At 49.4% G+C, this 20,112-nt stretch overlaps 10 protein-coding genes across 10 annotated transcripts; 7 read left to right on the top strand and 3 right to left on the bottom strand.

Annotated features, from left to right (window-relative positions):
• Positions 1-661: 661 nt before the first annotated feature.
• pex26 lies at positions 662-2,051 on the top strand (the record flags this gene model as incomplete). The annotated part of the gene is made up of 2 exons (XM_043287148.1): positions 662-1,113; positions 1,178-2,051. 2 exons carry the CDS (start codon positions 662-664, stop codon positions 2,049-2,051), a joined length of 1,326 nt encoding a protein of 441 aa, XP_043143083.1.
• A 257-nt stretch (positions 2,052-2,308) lies between these two features.
• Positions 2,309-3,659, bottom strand: Aud_001656 (uncharacterized protein; the record flags this gene model as incomplete). The annotated part of the gene is made up of 2 exons (XM_043287147.1): positions 2,309-2,822; positions 2,884-3,659. The coding sequence occupies 2 exons, from the start codon at positions 3,657-3,659 to the stop codon at positions 2,309-2,311; spliced, it is 1,290 nt and encodes a 429-aa protein (XP_043143082.1).
• Positions 3,660-5,694: 2,035 nt separating this feature from the next.
• Positions 5,695-6,920, top strand: Aud_001655 (putative succinate:fumarate antiporter (Acr1); the record flags this gene model as incomplete). The annotated part of the gene is made up of 5 exons (XM_043287146.1): positions 5,695-5,761; positions 5,825-5,872; positions 5,930-5,979; positions 6,041-6,239; positions 6,307-6,920. The coding sequence occupies 5 exons, from the start codon at positions 5,695-5,697 to the stop codon at positions 6,918-6,920; spliced, it is 978 nt and encodes a 325-aa protein (XP_043143081.1).
• Positions 6,921-7,491: 571 nt separating this feature from the next.
• Aud_001654 (twinfilin) lies at positions 7,492-8,792 on the top strand (the record flags this gene model as incomplete). Its single annotated transcript, XM_043287145.1, has 4 exons — positions 7,492-7,510; positions 7,625-8,274; positions 8,364-8,615; positions 8,676-8,792. The coding sequence occupies 4 exons, from the start codon at positions 7,492-7,494 to the stop codon at positions 8,790-8,792; spliced, it is 1,038 nt and encodes a 345-aa protein (XP_043143080.1).
• Positions 8,793-9,030: 238 nt separating this feature from the next.
• On the bottom strand, positions 9,031-9,357 carry Aud_001653 (PHF5 family protein; the record flags this gene model as incomplete). Its single annotated transcript, XM_043287144.1, has 1 exon — positions 9,031-9,357. One exon carries the CDS (start codon positions 9,355-9,357, stop codon positions 9,031-9,033), a length of 327 nt encoding a protein of 108 aa, XP_043143079.1.
• A 483-nt stretch (positions 9,358-9,840) lies between these two features.
• Aud_001652 (pinin family protein) lies at positions 9,841-10,974 on the top strand (the record flags this gene model as incomplete). Its single annotated transcript, XM_043287143.1, has 4 exons — positions 9,841-9,851; positions 9,922-10,375; positions 10,435-10,503; positions 10,573-10,974. 4 exons carry the CDS (start codon positions 9,841-9,843, stop codon positions 10,972-10,974), a joined length of 936 nt encoding a protein of 311 aa, XP_043143078.1.
• A 505-nt stretch (positions 10,975-11,479) lies between these two features.
• Aud_001651 (alpha/beta fold hydrolase) lies at positions 11,480-12,956 on the top strand (the record flags this gene model as incomplete). The annotated part of the gene is made up of 7 exons (XM_043287142.1): positions 11,480-11,558; positions 11,697-11,749; positions 11,807-11,914; positions 11,980-12,089; positions 12,153-12,483; positions 12,555-12,606; positions 12,679-12,956. 7 exons carry the CDS (start codon positions 11,480-11,482, stop codon positions 12,954-12,956), a joined length of 1,011 nt encoding a protein of 336 aa, XP_043143077.1.
• A 303-nt stretch (positions 12,957-13,259) lies between these two features.
• On the bottom strand, positions 13,260-14,728 carry Aud_001650 (uncharacterized protein; the record flags this gene model as incomplete). The annotated part of the gene is made up of 5 exons (XM_043287141.1): positions 13,260-13,968; positions 14,025-14,149; positions 14,203-14,275; positions 14,341-14,488; positions 14,539-14,728. 5 exons carry the CDS (start codon positions 14,726-14,728, stop codon positions 13,260-13,262), a joined length of 1,245 nt encoding a protein of 414 aa, XP_043143076.1.
• A 786-nt stretch (positions 14,729-15,514) lies between these two features.
• On the top strand, positions 15,515-16,149 carry Aud_001649 (60S ribosomal protein eL43; the record flags this gene model as incomplete). The annotated part of the gene is made up of 4 exons (XM_043287140.1): positions 15,515-15,533; positions 15,610-15,640; positions 15,783-15,947; positions 16,086-16,149. The coding sequence occupies 4 exons, from the start codon at positions 15,515-15,517 to the stop codon at positions 16,147-16,149; spliced, it is 279 nt and encodes a 92-aa protein (XP_043143075.1).
• Positions 16,150-17,220: 1,071 nt separating this feature from the next.
• Aud_001648 (putative PHD and RING finger domain protein) lies at positions 17,221-19,187 on the top strand (the record flags this gene model as incomplete). The annotated part of the gene is made up of 2 exons (XM_043287139.1): positions 17,221-17,518; positions 17,617-19,187. 2 exons carry the CDS (start codon positions 17,221-17,223, stop codon positions 19,185-19,187), a joined length of 1,869 nt encoding a protein of 622 aa, XP_043143074.1.
• Positions 19,188-20,112: the final 925 nt, after the last annotated feature.

The following is a 20,112-nucleotide window of genomic DNA, read 5'->3' as shown; positions in this document are numbered from 1 at the left end:
CGCTCAGATATGTTCGATCCCGCAGCGACGGTTGAGTACTTTTTCTACAGTCGCAATGTTTGAAAACAACCAGTCTCCTGATGCTTAGTTTGATAATTAAGATCATGATAGACTGCTCTGTACTACTCTGTAGTCTCTGGTGACGGTGAATAGCTGGATGCGGTATAGCGTGCCTGATCTGGTTAAGCGCTTTACGGAGTACGGATATGTGAGCACAGATGCAGTTATAGCCTATAGGAATCCAAACTAAGATATATTGGGTATAGTTTAATCTAATCGCATAAGGCAGTGATGTGTAGCGTGGAAAGGTCACGTTTCTTCATCAAAACCCACGCACAACCATGGTCTTTCCACCTTCAGGCACGGTTACTCCGTATTTACGAATCCGCATCACGTGACATTAGCCAGACCCCAGACTGAGGCAATGGCCGAGCCGAGGGAAAGCAGTTGACCCCAGCTCTTGGACTCAATCGGAGTCCAGCGACTAACAACTACACACTCACAAGCTCTATGCATCCTTGCGACAGCTTCAATTTATGATATTTACCCGACTTATCACTTCTGCCACAATTGTTGAAACTTCTCACAATTTACTATCCATTCCTTCCGACTTCACATTGGATTCTTTCTCGCTGATCGCATTCTCCGCTGGCGGTGAACAATGGCCGAAGATGGATCGTACATGACGACGACGTCTCAGTCGCAACTTTCATCCTCCACCTCGTCTCTTTCTCCCTCGAAGCTGTGTTCAAAGACCTATAAGAATGCTCGGGAACTCTTTCTGACACGACGGTTGCCAGAGGCCTTGGCCGCTCTTGAACCTGCCGTAAATGTTCCGCAAACTCATGACGAGCGGTATGTTAACGGTGACGACTCAACGCCGCCTATCGCGTCGGCTCAAGGTACTTGGAGAATCAAAATATGGAATTTATATATCACTCTCTTGAGTTCCATTGTCGACTTGGGGCCTGAGGAAGGGAAAAATCAATTTGGTCAGAAGAAGTGGAAGTCCATCTCGTCTCAGGTGCGCGATGGGCAAATTTGGGAGACTGTAGTTCAGACTGGCTACAGAGGGTTGGAGGGGTCTGTCGATGCGGAGGTCGTTTATAATTTGTCCGTTAAGCTTCTGCCTCCACCAATTATCTCCTGCTCTGACACTGACTACTATGTCTAACAGAGCCACCCTCTTGTTGAATCACTCTGCTTCCCAAGCTTTGAACCAGCAACGACTTGAAACCTACCTGTCCTCATACGGCCAACCCAACCTGGACATCGCAGAGCATCTGCGCAATTCTCCGTCTCACCATTCTCATTCCAGACCGAGTGGCGGCACGGACACTCCGAAAGATTTGGCAGCGCGGGTTAAGATCATTGAGCTCTTCACACTTCACGTTCTTCCCCGCAATGAGGAATGGGACTATGCCAGGGAGTTCATCAATATGAGCGAGGTCCTGGACGAGGAAAGAAAAGATGTCTTTCTACAGACCCTTGAGGGAATTAAAGAAGAAAAGGAACAGGGAGAACTGCGCGCAGCGGCGCTCCAGCGTGAGAAAGACGCTGAATTGGAGCGACAAATGCGCGAGGAAGAGCGTCGGCGAGCGGAAGAAGCAGCAGTAGCCGAACGCTTGGAGCAAAAGAATCACCGACGCAACAATACCAAGGTAGATTCTGGTATCGAAAAGGCCCGACCCAACGGCACTTCGAAAGCCAAAGTGGGAAAGCCCACGGACAAAACGTCTGGTACCAAGTCAACTTCTTCAGGACGCACTGCGTTCTCGCCTCCTGCGCCGTCGAAAAATGTCAAGAAGACTGACAAGCCGGCCAGATCAAATCGAGCTTTGGCAAATGTGCTGCGCAATATTCTACAGTACATCTCAAAGACCGTTGCTGGCAATCCTCTGTCAATAGCTCGCACACTCTTATTCATGCTAGGCATTATCGTGGCGCTAAGCAGGCAGAACATCCGCGAGAAGATTCGGAGAATCACGGGCTCGGGATGGCAGAAGATCAAGGGCACTGTGGGGATGGGAGTGAAGGTGAGCTATATTTGACGTGGTGTCAGATTTTATCACAACTCCCTTGCTTCTCTCCTGCTTGCAGTGGCCCTCTGCATTATGCATGACATGTTCGAAACATCTGGCTTGCCTTTCGCTGGACCCCCATGTCAGTCCGCTGTTCATTATGTTATATAAGGTTTCTTCCGTTTGTAAATGTATGCATCGATCTCTGTGAAAGGCGGAGAAGGAATTTCTGATAAACAATCTGGATATGGTCTTTTCATCTTATCAAACAAGCGAACTTGATCACTCTAATCATGGACTGTCTTGCATCTACCCACGCCCTTTCGGTCCGGTGGTAAGTCCGCAAGTGAAAGCACCATTCTGGAGGAACTAACGTGGTCACTCGTTGTCTCGACATCCTGTTTCTTGTTTAGATTCTTATGCCACCTTTGCAGGATATGAACAAAAAAGTGTGCTATACAGATCTGTTCCGTCGTATACAGCAACACAGGCACCGAGGTCCTTGCCTTGGTGTACAGGTCAACTGGGGCCCACATGGCATACAACAGGGGAATTCCCAGCGCGGTGCTCTTTGCGGGACCACAGAAACATACTGCGATTGTCTCCTCGGGGGTTATGCGCTTGAATATGCGTTGCATGCCGAACCTATTGACCGACAGTACTTCCGGTGGCCGTGAAAGAACAAAACATACGCCAGTGAGGGCAATGTACAGAGCGATGTTGAAGAAGACCACGAACAGGACACTTTGCACGGAAAGAGTTTGAAGTGCTCCGGTGGCGAAGCAAGAGGAGAATGTCATCCTGCCATGGTTATCCAAGTCAGATATTTCGGTTCGATTGGGGGCATGATCATGATAATTACCAAACAATCAGCAGCAAACAAGCGGATCCAAGCTTCGAGATACGATACGTCTGCATCACTCGTTCCGTCTGCTCCGGCCAGGCCCAACGCACCAGCTGTCCTACTACCAGGGGCAAAAGTGCACTAAGGCCTAACTGTCTGAATACATCCTTGTACATCTCACTTAGATCTCCGCTTGCCTGCCTCCACGGATCGAATTCAGCGGTACCGGGCAGCAAGGTGACAGTCCAACCGGCCGTGATGAAAGGACCTAGGAAATTGGCGATGACGACCTCAACCAGAGCAGCTGCATCATCGCCACCGGCCGATCGGGTCATCACGACATTCGAAGCGATAGTAGTCGGTATACAAGCGGTGAAGATATAGCCCGCCAGCACGGCCCGGTCGATACGGCCATGCGAATCTCCAGCCAATATGATATGAACAACCGCAAGTGTAAGCGCGGGAATGAAAATGAATGAGAAGACCTGGACAAGGAAGTGAAGACGCCAGTTGAGAAGATGCGTAAACAATTTGTGGTTTGGGATGCTCAGACCCGACGTGAGGAAGATGATGGCCATCGCCCCGTACAGGATGCTGTATTCAGCTCTGATGACGCCGCCATGCTTGGCTACGTTGGGAAAATAGTATGCCAAAACACAGGCGACACCGATACCTATGAGCATCCATTGGTGGAGAAGGAAAATTACAATGGTTTTGCAGATGTACTTCGAGCGCCGTGCCTTCAACAGATGCCGCCGCTCTGAACTGTCATTTTCGGCTATGCCGTGGTTCATCGCAATGTTGTTAGATCGAACACAAATTCACAGTTCCTTCTGTGGTATCACAGTGCTGTAGGGCATACAGGCAAGCCAAAATTTAAATGAGAGATGCTTCTTTGCTTCATGTTTACCGTGAGTCCCTTTTGCGGAAGGCCAATTCACGGGGCAAAAGACGGAAATCGGATCAAATCCGATGATCCTTGATAAAAGATAATAGCTAGTGTGGGGTAAAGATGTTGCTTTAGATCAGGCTGAACTAATTCCTGATACCGATAGTAATTGTTTTTCGCCAGGAACAGAGGCTGTACACATGTCGATTTGGATCTATTTTCTTGTGCACGGTTGCCCTCAGTTCTTATCTCCTTACAGGATCTCTAACTCTCTATATATAACCAGATGTACAGTATTCACCAAAGATCAACATATCTGTTTCGGGGCACGCATATAAGAGGCCCATAGCGCGATAAGGCAATGGTACGCATGACCATATACCAGAAACCATACTGTATTTTCACATGAAGAGTCTGCACCACTCTTGTAGTTGTATACTACGGCGCAGTTCAGAGTCGAGCAGTGCTAGTATACAGAGTACAAGTACAAAACGACTAACAAAGACACAAAATCTCCAGAGTATGGTGTCCCGACACCCTACAATCCTGACTGCGATTCTTCCGCAGTGCCTACCAGTACCAGGGATACTATCAATAGGTCGCGCTCTGGATATGTGGTTATGAGCAGGGATAAACTATAAACCGTGGAAATACTATCAAGCGTGGGGAGTACGGAATATCGGTTTCTCCCTGAGGTAGAAGAACGAATATGTTTGAAGACCTGATGTCTTTGACACTATTTGACTATTTATCAGAAAATCTATCTTCCTCAGTCGTAATAATAGCTAAGTGCTGTCAAGGCACGCATCGATCTCAGTCTCTATATGGGGTAGGTTGTCCGAATCGGGAAAAAGCCTCGGCTGAGTGTTCGAAGGGCTTAGCCGGAAATTTCCGTATAACTGGGTAATGGATTCTTAAGGTAAACACCTAATGGAGAATAAAGGAGGTGTTTCTGGAACAAAAGAATGCACGAGACTTATCCTGACTCAGTGAGGATAAGCATGGAATCACAAGCACTCAGATCATGCGTAATGACGATGATGCTCGATCGTGTCGCTCTAAGCATGTGAAGACTAATTCTCCAACATCATTGGTGCTTGCACTTGGCAGAAACTCAAGCCATATGGCAATTCTGAGTGTTGTGATCTAAGGGACTACCAAGGGACTACGGCGGAGTAAAGGCAGGTTCCGGGCATGGACAGTAGCTTTGGCCATGTCCCGATGCCTCGGGATGATGCTATGAAAGACACCCCAGTAGATCTCCTGCAATAACCGCTGCAAGCATGAGCAAACTTTCCTTAGATTGATAGACAAAGCTCGAGAAATATAAGTCAGTCGCAGTACACATCGCTGAATCGACAACCCAGTTCTTCTATCTCTATTCTTCTACAGCTTCGGCTACCCTTCAGCTCTTCATTGCGGGCGGCGGCATCTCTTCCGCTCGTCCAGAAGAGCTTCCTCCGCTTCCCCGTCATAGCTTCCCCACGGCCCCGACTGAGGAGAATAAAATAGACAGAACAAAGTAACAAAGCCGCCACTGATCCCGAGACATTGAGCAATTCCCCATTCCCGAAAATTGATCACATTTGTTTCAATAAGCGGGTGACCCCAGAGTGTCCCAGCAATCTAAATACCAGCTCTGATTTGAGCCGAGGGAACTCCATACTTCCGTAACTCCCCGGATTTCTTGCGCACCTGTGAAGATCCGATATCGTCGCTTTCTTGGTGCCTTTAATTCTATATTGGGCCAATTGAGTCACACTTTGTTCTTTTTTTTAACCTCCTTTCCTCCCTCTCTTCCAAATTCTCGTCATTCTTCCCGTTTAGTCACCGAGGACAATCACCGCTGTCAGCCATCGTCATAGAAGGAAGCTAGAACCTCAATTGACAGAAAGAAGAGAAAACCGCATAATCGCGTTGCACAAACCTAGTCATTCACCATGGCCGCCAAATCTGTGGAGGGAAACAAGGGCAAAAAGCCCCCTTCCGCGGCTGTGAACTTGATCGGTAAGATGACGCTTTTGGGGTGCGGGGACATTTCGCTGGCATTGATGCTAACATACGACACAGCTGGTGGTGGTGCCGGTATGATGGAGGCACTCGTCTGCCACCCTCTTGGTATGACTATAATTCAATGGTATCGGGTCTTTCAAAACCATGCTAACAATCTCCCAGACACCATCAAAGTCAGAATGCAGCTCTCGCGACGGGCTAGAGCCCCCGGAGTAAGTTAAGCCGCGGGCATTACTCAGTTGTGCGGCCACTGATAATTCATTGCTTGGACAGGCAAAACCTCGTGGATTCATCACCACCGGTGTCGAGATCGTGAAGAAGGAGACTGCCCTGGGATTGTATAAGGGTCTGGGAGCTGTTCTGGGCGGTATCATCCCGAAGATGGCTATTCGTTTCACTTCCTATGAGTGGTACAAGCAGATGCTCGCAAATAAGGAGACTGGTGCAGTTACCAGCAAGGCCACCTTCCTTGGTACGTGATCAATGCCTTCCTCGGTCAGTGTGTCTTTAGCTGGGTATGAACTGACATCTCGAACCAGCTGGTCTTGCTGCTGGTGTGACCGAAGCTGTCGCTGTGGTAAATCCCATGGAAGTCATTAAAATTCGTTTACAAGCGCAGCATCACAGTCTGGCGGACCCTCTGGATACCCCCAAGTACCGCAGCGCACCCCATGCACTATTCACAGTGATCCGGGAAGAAGGATTCAGCACTTTATACCGCGGTGTCTCCCTGACAGCTCTTCGCCAGGGTACCAACCAAGCTGCCAACTTCACCGCATATACCGAGCTGAAGGCCTTCCTTCAAAGAGTCCAGCCCGAGTACAGTAACACGCAGCTTCCCTCATATCAGACAACGGTCATCGGATTGATCTCCGGTGCCGTCGGTCCCTTCTCAAACGCCCCCATTGACACCATCAAGACCAGACTCCAGAAGACCCGCGCCGAACCTGGCCAGTCCGCCGTCAGCCGAATCATGGTCATTGCCAAGGACATGTTCAAGCAGGAGGGTGCACGCGCTTTCTACAAGGGTATCACTCCTCGTGTGATGAGAGTTGCTCCTGGTCAGGCTGTCACTTTCACAGTATACGAGTTCCTCAAGGGCAAACTCGAAGAGTCAAACTGGGCTTTCGTGGGTGGCAAATATGAGGAATAAGTACGGTTGTCTTCAACTGAGGTGGATGGAGAACGGCCGCTGCGTGTTTTCGAAAGCATTTGATACCATGAGCATCGTGGCGTTTTCGATTGCATTGCGATCTCACTGCATTATTTCTGGATTATTAGCTTCGAATTGATGGTGGCGCTCGCACTCTGGGCTTGTTGGTTATCGGTGAAGCCTGTCGATTTGAAAACAACACAGTTGACTTGTATATAAACTTTCTTTTCTTTGTCTTTGTTCTTGCCATTTGTTAGTATACCAATTTCTTTGACATTCTGGATAGAATCAGAAATCTGAAAGATAACAGATGATGTCTATCGCGCAGATGGCCAGATGCCAATGGATAAGCAACTAGAGACATATCTGCGACTTGTTCAAGAACGCCTTGGAGAACAGTAACTCTCTCTCACTCTAGCCACTTTTGGCAATCGGGTTACCCCGCTAAACACCTCCAACTACACCGCTTCTGCCAGGACTAAACACTTCCTAAACATTGAGGCCATCATACAGAAGCAGTTGATAGGTCATATATTCTTTAAATACCAGACCGCAACTGCATCTACTCAAGATGCAGTCAGGAATTGCAGGTAAGCACACTTCACCCACAGTCCGCACCCACAGTCCGCTACTCTGCACTGCATAGTGCACACTGCATGCTCAATCCCTATTACAGAATATAGGAACGCTGACTTGTGTCCTAGTCTCCTCCGAGCTGCATAATGCATTCAACGACTTCTCCTCGGACTCCTCCATCTTCTGTCTCCCTGTAACCATCACAGCAGAGAGCCTGACCCCCCTCTCCCCTATCCGCTTCTCCTCCCCCGGCGCATTCTACCCCTCCCTCTCGCAACTCTCATCTGTGCTACAGCCGAAAACTCCCCTCTATCTGCTTTTCCGTCGCCCCGAGTCGGGTTCCTCGTCCCTCTGCGCGTTGACATACATTCCCTCGAATGCCCCCGTCCGCGCCAAGACGCTCTTCGCCTCGACCCGTGCCACGCTGGTGCGAGAACTAGGCAGCGAGAAGTTTGCGACTACCATCTTTGCGACAGAGGAGGAAGAAGTCACCAGCGAGAATGCGTGGCGCGAGAGGGATGCAGAGAAGAAGGGGTCTGGTGCCAAGGGAGATTTCAGAAGGGAGGATTTGATGGGGGACAAGGAGCGTGAGCTGGAGGCTGTACGGAGGGCGGAGGAGGAGGCTAGAAGTGGTACTCCTGGTAGGGATATCGGGATTGGTGGATCGTTCGCGAGAGGTGGTTTTGGGTCTGGTGTGCAGTCTGGGATGCGGATGACTGTAGACGATGACGTGAAGACTGCTCTTGACGGACTACAGGATGGTGGGCTGGTGCAACTGGTACGTTCTCTGAAGTTTAAAGTTGATTTCAGAACTTAAGATCTTGTAATCTGTCATTGATTGCTAACTACGAGCTCTGCGAAATACAGGCCATTGACATCCCGTCGGAAACGTTCAAGCTCGCTGCTGCGGAGTCTGGTATTGACGCAAACTCCGTCCAGACGCATATTTCGTCATCCTCGCCTCGGTACACTTTTTATCACTATCCTGAAACCGACACCGTTTTCTTCATTTATACCTGCCCGTCGGGCTCGTCGATCAAGGAGCGCATGCTTTACGCAAGCTCTCGGATGTATGCTCTTCGCGTAGCCGATGAACAGGGGCTGAAGATTTCCAAGAAGGTATGCTTTGTGTGACAATCACATGATTGATTCTTTACCATCTAACGAGGCGACATGCAGATCGAGGCATCTTCTCCTGACGAGATCTCAGGTGACAGATTGCAGGAGGAGGTCCAGCCCCAACAGAATGATGGACTGAGACGAGGATTCGCCAGACCAAAGCGGCCTGGAAGGTAGAATTGGCTGTAAGGCTCTTCCGGGCACCTTCTTAGAATATTTAGATAGCCACCCTGTCACTTGTCATATATGCCCACCATTTCTAAGCTCTCAAGTATGAAAATCGCCCGGAAGCCGACATATTTTGCGGGAGGTGCGAGAAATATAATCGTAGGGCTGAAGATGCCTTGCCAGACACCGAGGAATGCATCGCGATCGGTCAAGGCACGGGGCGAACGAGGAAAGGCATGCCGCAACATCAATGATTTCGAAAACTTTTCTTTTGGTAGAATAGATCTGTCCTCGAACTTCCCAGATTGATAATCTTGGGGCATCCATCTCGATCCTTCTCTAATCTCGTACACTCGAAACAATAGAAGGCATCGCTGATACCTTCACCACCGCAGACAACACACTTGTTCTGGTAATTGCCGAAGGAGCATTCATCGCAGATCCGGACAAGAGTCGTAGGTCGCACGTAGGAATCGCACACGGGGCACTTGCCGTCGCACTTGTCACAGAGTCGGCCGATGGAAATACCAGGCTGCTTGCGGCACATAACGAGATCTGGGTGATGGCGAGACATGGCTGCTGAATTTGCTGCGTCGGCGCTGTATTGAGCAGGGAGGTATGTAAAAGGCTTCAAGCTGCAGATTGCTGAATATCGCCACTAATCCAAGCGACAAAGATAGTATCGGTAAAACTTCTGAGTTTCGGTTCCTGGGCGCAAATTTAAGGTGGCCAGGGAAACTTGGCAGGTTATTAATCAAGAGAGAATTGATAGAAGGCGTTGGAAGGAGAAGAAAGAAGATTCCACGGTACGCCTTTTGGTGCAGCAGATCGGGTAAATGGTCCGTGCACGGGAAGTTGGAGTCCCGCCTTTGATATCGCGACTGGACTTGCGATACCGGTTGTTCTCGTTTTGGGGGGTTTTTCAACGAGACAGTGGATGATCCAAGCGCAGTCGCTTGTTAGTTCTTTTGACCCTGTCATTACGAGACGTCTTGAAGCTATTCCTGGCATTTCCGCGACTGTCTAGAGATCGTGTCAAGAGTTCACAGCCCCAGATATGGCAGAAGGGTACGATATCGTCTACGCTCTTACTTTTGTGCAAGTTTATTTTGCTAACTCGAGATTGATGATCTCTTAGGACACTTGCTTCTGCAGTTGCAGTGCCTGAGCAGGACATCCTGGCTCCATCTCCAGATGCCACCCTCAAGCGAAGAAATTCTTCCACTACAGACCCTGATCCAGATAACAAGCGTCGCCGACTAAGTGCCCAAGAGGAGAAGGATCATCCAGCATCGGATCGCAAGCCTTCGTTTTCAGACACAGCAGAGCAGAGGCCAGACCGAAGGACCGGTCGGCAAGCAAATGGTCGCGATGAGGAGCGCAAGCGCGGACAACGACTGTTCGGAGCACTACTCGGGACGCTCTCGCAGCGGTCCACTACAGCAGCACAGAATCGTCGAGCAGACATTGAACGGAAGCAACAAGATAAATTGAAACTTCAAGACAAAGAGTACGATGAGTTGAAAAAGAAAAAGAGGGAGGAACGAGCCGCGCTTCGCAAGGAGGAACAGAGATACTACGAAGAGGAATCGGTGAGTGCCCGCTTGCCTCTCAGTTTACGAGCTTGCGAGCTTATGGCTGATATTCATAGATGCGAACCCGTCACTCGAATTTGTTGGCAATGGCACATTTTTTGAAGACAGAATCCGAGCCAGTGCTGGTATGTTATAGGTTCCCAAATGTCACGGTTTCGGTATCTTGATTGACTTAACCTTTCTTTTTTTTGCAGTACTACAAGCCGTGGCAATTGCGGCCCGAGGATGAGGACCTGATACGCCGCCAGGTTGAGGAAGCAGAAGCTACCATCTCCCGAGAGCGCGCTGAATTTGAAGCATGTCATCCTCCTCAGGAGGGAAGAGAATCAAAGAAGGAAAACGAGACCCAAACTGGTAATCAACACGAAGCTCCGCAGCCCGACGCGGGCGTCCAAGAGCCCAAAGATACGACCGACGAAAGCTCAGACAAGGGGAACGCTGAGACGAATCAAGACCACAATATTGAAGCTGCTCTACCGGAAACTATCAACGACGTCCCGGTATCAGTCAATCACACCGATTCAGATGACCATCGGGCAGCTGATGACGATGGGGGAGAGGTGGTCGAGGACAATGAGGATACGGTGATCTATTAATGTCATATTAGGCCATTTTATCTTCTTGAATATCTAGGCTCTGCCTTTCACCATACTCTTACTAATAACTCCTCCTGGTTAGTAATCATAACCACCGCAAGCATTTGTGGGGAGAAAGCAGCCGTAACTCCAGCCGAGGCAGTTCGGCGGCAAGAGCTGGACTTGGCAACAGACCATTCATGGCACAACCGACTCTCCTCCTCGACACGACAGAAATGGTATCGGGAATCCCTGATCCCATTGAGGTCCCTGTACCCCGTAATTCAGGCACTTTCCCCATTCTTATTTGTAGGCTTGTCATCTCTGTCCAGGTGTCCAATACATTTCGTCAGCTTCGAAACGCACGTGACGAGACAACTGGCGGGGATCCATAGCTTCGTTGTACATAAATAAGAGCAAAACTGGGTAGAACCTCATCTCCAGATTGTTCTCTATACTCCTGCAAGTGCCCGTTCGCATAAACCAAAGTTCAGATATCTGAAATTGTCTGGTCGGCGTTGCAATCATGATTGTTGATAAGATCAACGTCACCGGCGACCCTCGGGTCCAATTCCGTCAAGCAAGGGTCAATGGCAAGCAATACGGTATGCATCTTTGTCACTTCAGCACGTGTGCACTTTTTTTTTGGCATGCGGCCCAGGACTCCTGGGCTGACGGACTGATTATGCTGCAAGCGTCATCGCAAATCATAGCTTGACCGTTCACTAACTCTATATCTTTAGGCTACCTTTATAGTGAGCCAAAAACAGGCACATACAGAGCTACCATCTTCCTTGTTAGTCAGCTCTTGCTCACCTACAAATGCTTGAGCGAGTAACTAACTCTTTCTTAGCTCCATGGCTTTCCAGACCTATCGATGGGATGGCGGTATCAAATCCCCATGTTGATCGATATGGGACTGCGGGTTATTGCTCCAGATTGTTTGGGATATGGACGAACAGTATGAACTTTGATGCAACTATCTATCTCATTTTAATATTCAAATGCGCTGACTACGTGGTCTAGGATGCTCCAGAGGATATTTCGCTATACTCTCACAAGCAATGCGCCGATGACATCAAGGAGCTAGCATCACAACTTGGCGCCGACAAGATCATCGTAGGAGGGCATGACTGGTACGTTCCTCCTGACTTCCAGCTTTACATTCTGAGGGGCTTATGGCTGACCATATCTTACAGGGGCGCTGCGTTTGCGTACCGACTTGCCCTCTGGTATCCAGACCTCGTTACTCATTTGTTCACGGTCTGCGTACCCTATAGCCCCCCAACTAAGAAGTACTATCCTTTGGAGGAATTTGTAGCAACGGTTGCGCCGCATTTTGCCTATCAGTTGCAGCTGAAAAGCGGAGACTTGGAACCAGTCATCCGCACAGAAGATGATATCAAGAAATTCCTCGGCGCTTTGTACGGCGGTCGTACTGAAAAGGGAGAAGTAGCCTTTGACGCTGGCTTGGGAATACTCCTGGACAAAATGTTTGAGGTGAAACCGTCGAAGCTGCTCAGTGAAGAGGTTGGTTTTCCTTCTGTTTTGTGATTGCTCTCTATGTTTGGTTTTCAGGGTACTGATGCTGGTAACCTCAGGAACTTAACTATTATGCCAAAGAATTCTCAAGAACTGGCATTCGGGGTCCACGTAAGATACCACATATTTCCCTGCCTTGGTATCTTTGTGCAATAATGGATTGGATCGCTAATGAGACAACAGTGAACTGGTACCGGACGAGAGAAGTGAACCACAAAGAAGAACTAGCCATCCTTGACCGGCGCATCACGGCCCCGGTCCTCTTTATTCAAGCACTCAGAGATGCCGCCCTTCCGGCACATCTGGGCAAGGGTATGACAAAGACTATCCCTCATTTGACCTACAAACAGGTCAATACATCTCACTGGGCTCTGTGGGAGAAGCCCAAGGAGGTGAATGAGATGATCGCTTGGTGGCTGGAGGAAGTGGTATTCACCGATCCTCGTTTGTTCAAATTGTGAAGGTCACATAAAATTTGCTATGTACAGATTGTATACGATAGTATATACGTGTGATACTTCGATCATAACATGCGAGGCGTTTGTGGGTTACTTTATGGGTTGCCATGTTTACAGAGCCAAGGTCATTAGCTTGTTGGAATGAGTATTGTGGCCAAACTTGGATCTCAATTCATTATCGAAAACAGGGCGTAATCAGTTTACATAACTCTGACGTTTCATTAACATGATGGGCATAACATCAATAGACAAAACATCCTTCATTAGGGGCAGCGGGCAAGCAGGGCATCAAAAACGGTGGCGGCGTCAGTTGTCGAAGACCTGAGTCTCGACATGGCATCCAACCTTCTCTAATCGGCCAACAAACGGTTGTCCTAATGTTGCTGGCGTTACTATGCCGCATCGGGACACCTTCTTCACTCGCTCCGTCTCCTCCAAGATGACCATTGCTGCCTCGGCAAGTAGCAAACCAGTCAGTGCATACATCGACCCTTCATACTTGAATTTGCCGAAGACACGCTGCGGTGCAGCGGTCTTTTGATCAGCCGTCGCTACTGCACGGTACTCGACGTGGTCATTGACCGAATCTTCCTTGCGCGGCCCCTGACCTGCGGCGTAGACGACCTTCCGCACCAGCGCGCGAACGGGAGGGAGTATCAGAAGACACAAGCCGATGATGAAGGCAAAATGGAAGAGCACACCGACAAGCGCATTTCTAACTCTGACGAATTGCCGGAAATGAAAGCGTGGCCCGTAGAATTCCGGCATCAGGGTACTGCTTCGGTGCACGATGGTGATGTCCGCTATACCTGATGGCGATGTGGTGAGAGTACCCAAGTCCCGAACGGACCTAACCCCTAGGATCTTGTCTACGAGTGGCTCGCTGGGGACATTCTTGGGGGGCGCGGAGGCGGCCAAAGCGAAGGGGTCCGTGGATTTAAGGATGTCGGATAAGGAAAGAGAGTCGAAGATTGTGAGGATTGTATTCAGGGTGCCACCGCTTGGTCCGGAGCTCCTACATAGGATCGTTAGGGGATCAATCTGATTGCATGCAGGTGAGGGTGCGCATACTTCATCTCCTCAATTGCACTAGTTACCTCTTTTGTATCACAGGAGAGATCCTCCCGAACCCGTTTAACAAGAGACCAGGCTAAGATATCTGCTGGGGCGCTTTCAACACCGACAGATGGGATAATCTAGAATAACGTCAGTACAAGGCGCAGTGCTTCGCAAGTACCCTGTTACTGACGATAGCTCCGTTAGACTTCGCAACTTCGTGATACTTCTGGATTATTTCCCTAACCCAGGGTGTTTCTCCAGTGCTGCGCAATGAGTATCTTAGTTCTCGTCCCAGCGCTCTCTCGACTAACATTGCAATAACACTCACGCGTCCACATAATGAGTTCCATGATTAGCGCACGCTTCAACAACAGGAGTGCTGTACAGGTGGTATGGGCCAACGCAATTGATGATTACTTTGGTCCTCTGGACGAGAGCGTCCAGTTCTTGCCGATTTAGCTGTACTGCTAGAATCTCTGTAGTGCATCAGCAATGAATTCGTTCAGTAGCTCTGGTTTCCAATTACCTGGCGCGGTGCGGTCAGGATTGAGAGTCCTGAGCTCCTGTGAGATGTCCTCAATCTTCTGCACAGAGCGACCTGCTAGAGCCCATTTCAGGTTGGTCGGCAAGTTCTTGGAAATATGCTCTGCGCAAAGTCTCCCAGTGTAACCCGTAGGACCAACAAGAATTAAGTCGAACTCCTTGTCGGATTCCATGTCTATCTGAAAGCTGTCGGATCTCGACGATAATGTACGATGGACTGAAAACTTAAGAAGCTTGACTATGTGACATCAAATAGATACAACTATAAAGGCGTCCAAGGGATATAAACGACAATTCCCAGGCATCGATCTTGAAGAAGTCCTAAAATGATCAAACACATGGGACATCCGCGCGTACTCATTTGTTATCGTCATACCTTGGTCCTACAGGCTAACCGCAAGTAGAAAGGACTTATCGAATATCATGTGACGATAAGATTCCTGAACTCCTTGTGGGGACCAGATGTACTCCGAGTAGAGCGATAGTACTAGAAATAATTGTGGTCAATTTGACTGACGACAGGAATCTAGCCAGATTATCCATATCCAATTAGCCCCGAGACCATGACTGCTTCGTTAGTCATGGCGGTCGTGTAAGAAGCTGGTTCTTCTTGGGTTGAACTACTCCGCAGACCTTCAGTAGCAGAAATGCCTGCGCGCTAGCTTTCTCAAATGAGTATAGGATGCAAGCTGCTGGAACTGAAATAATCCAATCGACAGGTTGTACGGAGTATAGAGAAATCCATTTAGTTCTGTATCATTTATCGATCTCTCGAGTTTCCTTGATGCGCTTAGAAATCATACTTCAAAAAGCAAGTGACATCACGTGATTAAACTTCGCCAAGAGTTCGAGCCCTAAGCGAGCCCACCCACAACCAGTCTCTCAAGAAAGCCGCAGCCTCGATTTCGTCTTACCGCACTGTATCCATCTTTGACCTCAACAGTCGCACACGAGACAAGATGACGAAGCGCACTAAGAGTGAGTGATTTTGATTGAGATAGACCACAGGCACAGGATGGAAAAAAGGATAAAAATACTGACTGTATACATTTAGAGGTCGGCATCACGGGTAAATATGGTACCAGGTATGCTTTTCGCTCTCGCACCTCGAAATCGATCTGAAGTCGTCTGCGTTCCGCTCTACTCAATCAAAACCGGAATCGAAAGCGCGGAATATCGGATTCAGGAGAGCTAGAATGGTTGGTTGACATGGCTTGTTCATTACAGATACGGTGCCTCCCTGCGTAAGCAGGTGAAGAAGATGGAAATTACCCAGCACGCCCGCTACGTCTGCACCTTCTGCGGAAAGAACACCGTCAAGCGCCAGGCTGTTGGTATCTGGGAGTGCAAGGGCTGCAAGAAGACCGTTGCCGGTGGTGCCTACACCGTCTCGTAAGTCGACCACATGCTCTCTCCCTTGTTCCCAGCCGTCTCGGTCGCCGCGCCTTGGAACAGGCCAGACTGGTGAAAGAAAAGCCTGGAGTAGTATTCACGGTGACACGGATACTGACCGATGTGACTGTACTACAGGACACCCGCCGCCGCTGCCACCCGCTCGACCATCCGTCGTCTCAGAGAAATCGCGGAGGTTTAAATGTGATGATGGGATTCTCTCTCTGTTTAACGTCTGAATTAAAATCAAAATAAATTCAAAACCTGGAGAATCAGCAAGAACACATTCTCGTAACGGATACCACTTGTCGATGTCGATAGCATACTTGCCTCGTCGAATCAGACTTTTCCTTGATAGATTTCCACCTGACAATCTGGGTCCGCTCAACTTGTGCGCCACGTGAAATCCTTTTCCATCATGTCACGTCCTACATGCAGAACACCAGATCAGGTCCCTGGTGATTCAGGAAGGGAGCCCACTCGAATAGGAATGATTGATCGGTCTCCTGACTGCTCTAGCAGTGTCCATGAAGTAGGTGCGAGCGGGCGTCCAGTCTGTGTTTCTCCAAAATCATCAGAGTACTTCGTAGATGAATTCCCTCTTTCCTCTTTCTGATCAACTATGAGAACCACACTGATTGACCGCCAAACCAATTTGAGTTTTTTCTCTGGGCCGACTGGCGCAAAATCCTGGCAGATATGACCGGATTAGTGATGATCTGCCTTAAAAAGTTTAATTATGTTTGAGGCCAATTTCCTCCGTTGATTAGGTACCAGGTAGGCATTCATTACATAGGTAAATGAAATCAACTTCAAACTACAATGTCCTGATGAAATAAAGGCTACATATTACTTCGTTGGCTTTAGGTTAGAGCTCTACCAATTCTCGAGAAGAGAAACAGTTGCACAACTAGACTAGCATCGCAAAGAGGGGATCCTCGCATTCTGCTGAGCTGCAAGGGCAGAGGGTCCTCCAGGCGCCATTAATCGCCGGCATGACAATGATGAGGAGGTTTTGCTTAGCTCTTAGCAGTCATCCTGTCTGCTGATTCGTCTGGTGGGTAGCCAGTCACGTTCCTGTCCAGGCTGTTTTGCGTTAGATCGGATTTTAGGTCCACCTTCAAAAGGCCGCCTGCTTTCTCCCCACATCACTCGACCTGCTCTCTCTCCCCTTCTCCTTCTACGCCTCTGCCCTTTGATCTTTCCTGCTGGTTGCTCTTCATGCCTTCTCACAGCCTTCCTGCAGACAATTCTGGCACTTATTCCTCTGTTCATGGCCGACACTTGTATTGTGTGCTTAGGAGACCTTGGCGAAAGCGCCAGCGATTCTCTTGCCATCGCCGCCGAGGCCGTGCCAAGACCTGACCTTCAAATAGAAGGCAAGTCAAGTGACGCTTCTACCAAAACAGGCCGCGTGGATGACAATGAGGACGCTGGTCAAATCGCCCAGCTACTTCCTTGCGGTCATGTTCTACACAATAATTGCCTTAAACCATGGGTCGAAAGAGCCAACAGCTGTCCCATATGCCGTCGCAGCTTCAACCTAGTGGAGCTGAGGGACCGTCTCGGAGGTATGTCCTTTCACTTCCACCTCACCCCGACCTGAGGCTGTATCTTGATTCTTGGAGAATCCTGCTAATCTTCGGGGCTTTTATGGCCTTTTTTGCAGGTCCTGTCATCTCATCATATGCGGTAGAGGACCGAGTTCAAGTGGCCGATGTCGATCCCTCAATGGTCATCGATTACGTAGACGATGATTTGGCCGACTTTCAACCTTGTCCTATTTGTGGGGATGCGGACAACGAAGAGCTGCTCCTCCTTTGCGATGGCTGCGATGCTCCGTCGCATACCTACTGCTTGGGGCTCGATGAGGTGCCATCTGGACCCTGGTACTGTTCGCGGTGCCAAACCCAACGTGCCCGAGCATTGTCGCCAGATACCGCTAGACCTGCCAGGACGCATGAAAGGCGAACTCGTCGCACGAGGGCACAGCAGCGTAGACTTCAAAGCAGGAATCAGATGAACTCTCTCCACTGGGCGCGAGTGTGGCAATCAGTCTGGGATCATTTGAACCTGGACCTGGACTTTCCATTCGACGATGACGGGGCTACTGCGCGTGCTATCCAACAACAGCGCCGAGAAGAAGCCAATCAACGAGAGTTTCGAGCCTGGCAGCGCCGGTTCGAGGTTGCTGAGCGGCAAGGCGGCAGCAACCGGTTTCGGGATACTGCTGCTCTTCTTGATATCGAGGCGCCGCCACGGCCATCACGACCTCGCGTCCCAAGAGAACCGACCCCCGAACCAGAATCTCTTGAAGAGATGAGGGCTTGGAACGCCTTTGAACGAGCTCGCGAGATAGAAAACAACCCGAGTGCAGCAAGAAAGCGCAAGGAACCAACACTATCCCCTTCGCCAGAGCCTACCGAGCCGGAGCGGAAGCTCAAACGTCCTCGGACCCGAAGGCCGCAAGAGCTAGCGGCTCTAGCCCTCCAAAACGGCGAATCCTCTAGAGCAGCTGCTCAGGCTTCTGCTCGAATCAATGCTGAAGGTTCCAGCGAGCCCAGCTTCCTTCAGTCTCTCCTGAAAGAAGTAGAAGAGGCATCGAATCCTAGCGGTAGCAATTCGCATGGCCCATCTGCACCTGTCTCGGTTGCTCCCACAGACCACAGCAGTATCGGTCTATCCTCTCCCTCCATTTCGCCTGCTCCTTCCAATCAGTCTTCCCCTCGGCTTTCATCTGCAACACCTCCCCCCTATCCTCGCAGCAGGCCCATCTCCCCCATACAACTTGCGTCGCCCGCAGAACATTCGTCTCCTCCCTTCTCGCCGATTGTGTCACCACCGGGTTCCAATAACGATGTCCGGGAAACAACACCATCGCACGTTGGGTCCAGCCGCCCACGTTCTCGAATTCCTAGGGCAGCACTGCGATTGACAGCACGGTCACCTGAGAGCTCGCCCACTCGTCCTGGCCTATCTCTAGCGGTCAAATCCGACATTCAGAAGCTGGTTGGGGGTTCACTCAAACCGTATTATCGTTCAAAGGTGGTCTCGAAGGACCAGTACACGGATATCAACCGTACTATTTCGCGAATGCTGTACGAGCTAGTGGGGGATGCGCAAACCCTAGACACAGAGACCAAGAATAGCTTTGGAAAAATCGCCGCCGAGGAGGTTAAAAAAGCAATCGATGGTCTCCGAGCAAAGGATGAAGACTCCCTTGCGGATAGTAGCTCTTAGGGACACAGAAGATTCTTTGCAACTACTGGCTTTTATGCAGCGATTTATTTGTTCTGCGAGTTAAAAGGCATACAGCGAGGCGTTCATCTTCACAGTCGGAATCGGCGCAGCGTCTTTGGATACCCGCTTAGGAATATGGGACGTGTTGATGGTTCTACATTGGGAGCAGGATCTCTCACAATATCTTTTCAATGTATCTTCAGCGACAGCATAGAGCATATTATGTCCTAATTGCTGGCTCATCCGATAGCTGGTACATATATGACTGAACAGAATTCTTGACATATTAAGTGTGTTATTCAAGTGACAATATGGTAAAAACGCTCGACTCATTGTGTGGTGGCTTTCTGTTATTTGGAAGTATACAGTATTAACTAGATAGATCGTCTGCCAGGTGGAAGGAGAAGGTGATATGGTTAGTTCCAATCAGATCCATCATAGGTAGAACCTTTCGTCGTCTCTCACCACTGAAAAATATTGGGTATATGCGCAATAATTGGCCAGGGCATGGGATGAGTTGCACGAGCCATACAAGATCTAGGCCTCGTTTAGAAAATGAAACACTCCATGTTATGCGAAAGTATGAGTCTCATGGATAAAGGCGGCTCCTGCGATTGAGTTGGAGGAAATGAAAGTCCTTACTCAGCCTTCCATCAAAGAAAGACTGTGACCACAGCTCTAGCTAGCTACGGATCAAACAAACCGTTAGTCAAAAAATAATGTACACAAACTGACGTGAGACTTTTAGTGCTGGGTTGAGTCTGTGGGGAGAATGGACAATTTAGCTGCCTACTACGTAGCTCCGTATACGAGTCATATCGAATCCCGGGGCGGTCGGTCGAATTTTCTACGGGGTGGTCTTATCCTTTTGTCGATCGGAAGCACAAGCATCAACATCTACCGAGTCAGTCGTCGGCGGCCGCTC

The sequence above is a fragment of the Aspergillus udagawae genome (genome assembly GCF_001078395.1).
Source record: "Aspergillus udagawae IFM 46973 DNA, scaffold_1, whole genome shotgun sequence".
In the NCBI taxonomy this organism is placed as follows: Eukaryota; Fungi; Ascomycota; class Eurotiomycetes; order Eurotiales; family Aspergillaceae; genus Aspergillus; species Aspergillus udagawae.
This window is presented reverse-complemented; position numbering and strand designations above follow the sequence as displayed.